Consider the following 6,023-nt stretch of genomic DNA (forward strand, 5'->3'; position numbering starts at 1 on the left):
AGATGAGTTGTTTTTCTTCACTCAGGTTGTTCTTCCAACGTTTATCCTGGAAAGAAGGTCGCTGTTGGAAATGTATGCTGACTTCTTTGCACATCCAGACTTGTTTGTCAGGTATTTGACTTCGAAACAGGAGCTGATTCTCATGCTGGTTATGACCTGTGTGGACTGCCAGAAATTGGTAGTTTGGAAGAATATTGCTTGGATTTTGGCTTAAACTTCAAAACCAGTCAAATCAGTCAAACTTCTAGTTGTAAAACAATCAAGCACCCATAAAACTTCCCTGTATCCAAGGTCCCTGCTTATATTTCACTCTGCCTGTCCTTTCTCTCTCTCTAGCATTAGTGACCAGAAGGATCCCAAGGAGAGGATGGTTCAGGTGGTTAAATGGTACCTCTCAGCTTTCCATGCAGGAAGGAAAGGGTCAGTTGCTAAAAAGCCTTACAATCCCATTCTGGGGGAGATCTTCCGGTGCCACTGGGTGCTGCCTGGCACTGAAGATGACACGGTGAGTTTCTCATGGTGGTTTTTTGGAACCCAGAATGCAGAGATGCAGCCCAGAGCTTTCTTAAGTCACTGAGAAATGGATTAAGCTGTGCTTAACTAGCAAATCAACAAAACTGTAGCAATTTCTTAACCAATTCTTCCCCTTCCTTCCATTTTTTAAAGAACTACTTGATGTGCTGAAAATGTCCTTTTTCCCTGAACTGTTCCATAGCACTGATTATGAATTTGTTTATTCCCAAAGTTCTGATTTTTTGTTTTTATTTTTTAAACCAATACAGCTCAGTGGGGTTTTTTGTTGTTTTTTTGTTTTGACACTTCATTTGAGCTTCTTGCCTTAGGAATTTGCCAATGATGGTGTGGGAAGTGCTGTTGTGAGGTGCTTCATGTAGCCTTGGTGTAATACACCTAAGTCAATGTGCTTATTTGGGTATAAATCATATATTTTTCCCATTTCCTTTGCTTCCCACTGATTTATTTGCTCAAATCTTGTTTCTGAGGTGAATATTTGCCCTCCAATTTGCTGGCATAAAAGCAGTGTTGTATGTGGTCTTTCTTTGCTTCTAACCATGAATTAATTACACTTTGCATTCCTTGCTACAGAAAATGAATATTAGTTTATGGTTTTGTGGCACATGAAATGTGATCATTATTAATATGCAGATCAGACTTTCAGAAGCAAAATGAAAGACTGTTTCTGCCACTTAAGTATTTTTTTGTAATTGGGTTTATACAGGAGTCTTTCAGTTTAACTGTTTTTTTCTGGGCACAATTAAAACAAAGACATTTATACTTAAAAATAAGATAATAGAAACTATATCCTTTAGAAAGGATCATAGTTCCAGGACTAAGGAGTCCTGCAATACATTTTTAGAAGCCTTTAAAGATGGAGGCAGTTTCTCTGGGAAGTTTCCAGTGTTTGCAGGCAGTGTGAGTGATGGAATCCTCTCCCCTGTCCCACAGGAGCCAGTCTCTGAAGGACCAGTCCCCTGGGTCAGTAAAAGCAACGTCACCTTTGTGGCAGAACAGGTCTCTCACCATCCTCCAAGTAAGTTGTGACAGTTCCTTTGCCAGGAGAGGGGTAACAATAAAATCAGCTCTTGGCTTAAATCTTGGATTCGCACTTTCTCTCCAGATTTAAAAGCTGAATGTTCATAAAGACTGAAAAATTATAAACTGCTTTTGTGAGAAACTAATTGCAAACTCTGTTGCCACATAAGTGTGAGGCACTGATGAATTAATTTGTGAACAAAGGTATCAGTGTCTTGTGCTGCTGTTTTTAATACTTGTTTCTTTCTTCAGTTTCAGCATTTTATGCAGAGTGTTTTAGCAAGAGGATACAGTTCAATGCTCACATATGGACCAAGTCCAAGTTCCTAGGAATGTCTATTGGGGTCCATAACATAGGGCAAGGTATGTGTGCGTAAATTGAACAGCAGAGGAGAACTTAAATTCTGCAACTAGGATTTTTCATATAATAATTTACATAAATTATTTAAAGTCCTCATACTAAATGTAAGCAATGGTTGAATTTATGTAACTGGAGTTGTGTATCTGGGAATCAGAGATTCCTTCCACACACTCTGTGTGCTGAAAACACCTAGGGCGAAGTTTTTCCCAAAAATACAACCCCCCCGCCTCCTCCAGAATTTGGGCATCCATTAAAAAAGAAGCTCCTCACCTTTGCTTTTGGCACTTGTTTTTAATGGCATATTTCATGAGATCACTGAAAAGTTACATAGAGATTTTGCTTGATGTTTTTAAAATCTATTTTAATTTGTCTTTAACAGGGTGTGTTACATGCCTAGATCATGATGAACACTATATTTTAACTTTTCCTAATGGCTATGGAAGGCAAGTAAATGCTGTAATTGGTATTTTCATTTTTTATGCCTTATAATGTTTCATGCTTAGTATTTATTGGCCAAGATTATTATTATAATTATGTATATTTATACATTTCTAATTGCAGGTCTATTCTCACTGTGCCATGGATAGAACTTGGTGGGGAGTGCAGCATTAGTTGCTCAAAGACAGGTTACAACGCTTCCATTGTCTTCCACACAAAACCATTTTATGGAGGAAAGAAGCATAGAGTTACAGCTGAAATTTTGTAAGCAGCTTTCTTCATCCCACTTTTTCTTTCCTTAAATGCCAACAGTTTTAACAAGACACTCAGGAGTGTAAAATGCTGAAGCAGCAACACCCAAAAGAACTTAGCTCATGATTACCTGTCATGGAATTGGCCATTTTATAGCCAAATTTGTGAGAGGAAGCTGCACAGGCCTGTGTCCTACTTTATCCTGCTCAAAAACATCCTCAGCTGATTCCCAAAGGGAACTTTGCTCCCCTGAATTATCAAGTGTCTCCATCATTACCTTTCCTAAAAATGCAAATACTGGAGCAAGCCTTGGGATTACTGTTCATAGTGTGTCAGTAAAAGCCCTGCTGCAAACTTCATGTAGTTTTCCCTGTGGTTTGGTGGGTTTTCGTTAAACCCTGTGCACAAACTCAGCACAGAGAATTCAGTGGAGATTCTCATTGTATCTGGAGATGTGCTGTGATGTCAGCAAGTGGATGCTGACAAAATGAGTTTGACTTGGCTTTAAATCATTGAGACATTGATAGATGCCATGTAAGAACTGCTGTCTTGTGTTTCCCAGTGGTCTGGGGAAGAAGTGGATTGTGAAACCATTTTTTAAGCTTAAACTCACCACCCTAAATCTGTGTGGAATGCCTGGAACTGCTTTCCTAAACTCTAATGCAGATCCAGCCCTCAGGCAATGCCTGTTTTACCCTGATCAGTGTTTCCTGTTAAGGTTTATGTGACTCATTCATGCCAGACTGCCCTCTTGTAAACAGAACCCTCCTCCCTTCTGGACATGGACACCCTGGCTGATATAAACCAGGCTTTACAGAAACTAGGACCAAGTTTTGATCCTTCAGGATTTTTCAGTTGCTGCAATACAGCTGAGAAATGACTGTTTGTTTCTCTTTAGCTCTCCAAATGACAAGAAACCCTTCTGCTCCATTGAAGGAGAATGGAATGGGGTCATGTATGCAAAGTACTCCACAGGGGTAACACAGCTTGCTTTCTTTTTTCTCTTTTCATCAGAAATACAAGACTGTACTTAGCAAAGGGATTTGGGGTGGTTTTGTAGGTTTGGTATTTTATTTTAAACAAACATTAATAGTTGGAACCTCCTATGAGGCTGCCCAAAAGAATGCTGAACTGGGGATAATACTTGTTCATTTATTCTTAAGGAAGCTTGATTTCTATACAAGAAGAGAATCTGAAAAATTACCATGTTTCATGTATTTCCTGCTAACCAGTGTACTAGCGTGAAGGTGTATAAATTTGAAGTCTAGCTAAAGAACTGAATAGTATTATATCTTTTTCATCTTCCACTCCAGGAGAATGCTGTCTTTATAGATACCAAGAAAATGCCTACAATAAAGAAGAAGGTAAGGAAATTGGAGGACCAAGACGACTTTGAGTCTCGCTGGTAAGAACTTCAGTTAACTGGGAACATTAAGGTTTTATTTTATTTATACTCCAGTTTGCAGAACAGAGACTAAGGCTGCACTGATCCAAGTGCTGCATGCTCTGCTCTCCCTTGAGCCCAGCTACAGGCAGGCTGGGGATTTAAGGGGGAAGAGGAAACCTGGAGTTCTCAGTCACATCCTAATTGGGATCAAATGTTCAGGGAGGTCTGGAGAGCTCCACCACAGCCTCCTGCCATCACAGCACAAATATCAAATATCCTGAGGGCTTTTCTGCCCTTTCTCTAACCTGAGATCTACCTTTATTCACTGCTGTGTCTACAACTTGTAGCTCTCTGCTCCCCTAAGTCTCCCTTGCCCTTTCTCTCTGAAGCTTGTGGAAGGATGTAACGTACAACCTGAAGATCAGAGACATAGACGCAGCCACGGCTGCCAAGCACGCGCTTGAGGAGCGGCAGAGAGCCGAGGCCAGGGCCAGGAAGGAGAGCGAGACCTCGTGGGAAACACGGGTGAGCTTTATTCCAGCAGGGTGAAGGTCAGCCTGCAGCCTCTGTTCTTTCTGGCTGAGCCATGAAAAGCTTACCTGTGGCTGTTCCTTTGCAGTTATTCCACGAGGATGGGGAGTGTTGGGTGTACGATGAGCCGCTGCTGAAGCGCCTCGCTGCCAGCAAGCACTGAGGGCTGCTGAGGCCACAGAGCCTCGGCTGAGCAGAGGCTGCAGCTGAGCCCAGACACCCCCAGTGATCACGTACATCCACGGCACAGCCCCACCCTCCAGCTGCAGTGGTTCCTATCTCAGGGATACTGGACTTACTGAGACAGACAAAGCAATTCACGGGAGGCTGAGCGGCTCCGGGCAGGGACTGGCTCTGGCTCTGGGGACAGGGCCCCTGCTCCTGCTGCCTCCGGAGCAGGGAGAGGCTGGGCCCTGGGCAGACACTCTGTAACCACTGTGAAGGCCACGGCGGTGGGAGCAGCTGCATAATAATCCTGGGTCCTACATATTTAAAAAGCAAGAAACAAAATGCAAGATGTCATTTAAATCTCGCTGATGTTTGCAATGTGTAAATACGAGGATTCCTCTGATGGGACAATTTGTTAGAAAATGCTACATAAATGTTATCTTCCACACCTGTATGATAATCAAATCTTTTGGCATTTCAGTGTCTTGCCCAAAATAACTTTGTTATTTTGAGATCAAAATGTAACCATAGATAATTCTACCCAATGCATCTTAAAGCTTCATAAAATAGATTTTTCAAACTTCTCTTATGGACTTTTTATTTATTTCATAATAAACCTTTGCAGGAAGACTGTTTTTCAGTTGAGTCATGATAAATTATGTCAAATGTTTTAGTTGTGTTTGTTTTTACATTGGAATAATCCTTGCAGCTAAACCTACTTCTTCAAGTATTTAATGAACTAGCAAAATGAGCATTTGCAGCATCCACAGGAGAAGTTTTCTGGGCTCTACATCCAACCTTGCCAGCACTTTAGGAACCTCTGCATTGTGTGCTTTTGTTACAGTTAATAATGATTGAGTAAGTAGCTAGATGTAGCAATCAAACTACTTTTCTCTCCACAGTAAAGTCTAGCTTTTATTTGATTTCATCTTAATTTTGTCTATGTTGCACATACAGAAGAACTAAAAACACAGTGTGAGATGGAAGCCTTGGGCTGTTCTTCCCCTCCCACCCACTGTCACTGCTCCAGGAGTGCTGCAGTTCCTTTCCTGAGGAGCTGTCAGTGCTGCTGAGGAGCTGCTGCAGCACTGCAGGGATGGTACAAGCAAGGCTGAACACAAAGGCAGAGCCCACAGCTCCAGGCAGCTGGAGAGGAGAATGTGGCACCCGTGGGAAAATCAGGGCTGTGCCTCTTCTTAATGAACTTGGAAAGGTGATGAGATGTTGGCTGGAAACTTGAGGAAAGCTTCCTCAATGTCTGAATCAGGACATCTTCATCTCAGCTACCACTACAGCTCTGGTTTAATAAAAATAGGTTTGCAATGTTGATGTTGC

The 6,023-nt window shown here is 41.7% G+C and overlaps 1 protein-coding gene across 10 annotated transcripts in view; it reads left to right on the top strand.

Annotated features, from left to right (window-relative positions):
* Window positions 1-5,272, top strand: part of OSBPL9 (oxysterol binding protein like 9) — a 56,762-nt gene extending 51,490 nt beyond the window's left edge. For all 10 annotated transcript variants that reach the window (XM_056497532.1, XM_056497533.1, XM_056497537.1 and 7 more), the window contains 10 exons: window positions 26-111; window positions 337-505; window positions 1,465-1,549; window positions 1,804-1,914; window positions 2,292-2,355; window positions 2,474-2,614; window positions 3,501-3,579; window positions 3,916-4,007; window positions 4,379-4,514; window positions 4,609-5,272. In XM_056497532.1, coding sequence (XP_056353507.1) covers window positions 26-111; window positions 337-505; window positions 1,465-1,549; window positions 1,804-1,914; window positions 2,292-2,355; window positions 2,474-2,614; window positions 3,501-3,579; window positions 3,916-4,007; window positions 4,379-4,514; window positions 4,609-4,683 — 1,038 coding nt within the window. In that variant the 3' untranslated portion in view covers window positions 4,684-5,272. The remainder of the gene's footprint in view (window positions 1-25; window positions 112-336; window positions 506-1,464; window positions 1,550-1,803; window positions 1,915-2,291; window positions 2,356-2,473; window positions 2,615-3,500; window positions 3,580-3,915; window positions 4,008-4,378; window positions 4,515-4,608) is intronic.
* Window positions 5,273-6,023: the final 751 nt, after the last annotated feature.

Source organism: Oenanthe melanoleuca, chromosome 8 (assembly GCF_029582105.1).
Source record: "Oenanthe melanoleuca isolate GR-GAL-2019-014 chromosome 8, OMel1.0, whole genome shotgun sequence".
Taxonomy (NCBI): Eukaryota; Metazoa; Chordata; class Aves; order Passeriformes; family Muscicapidae; genus Oenanthe; species Oenanthe melanoleuca.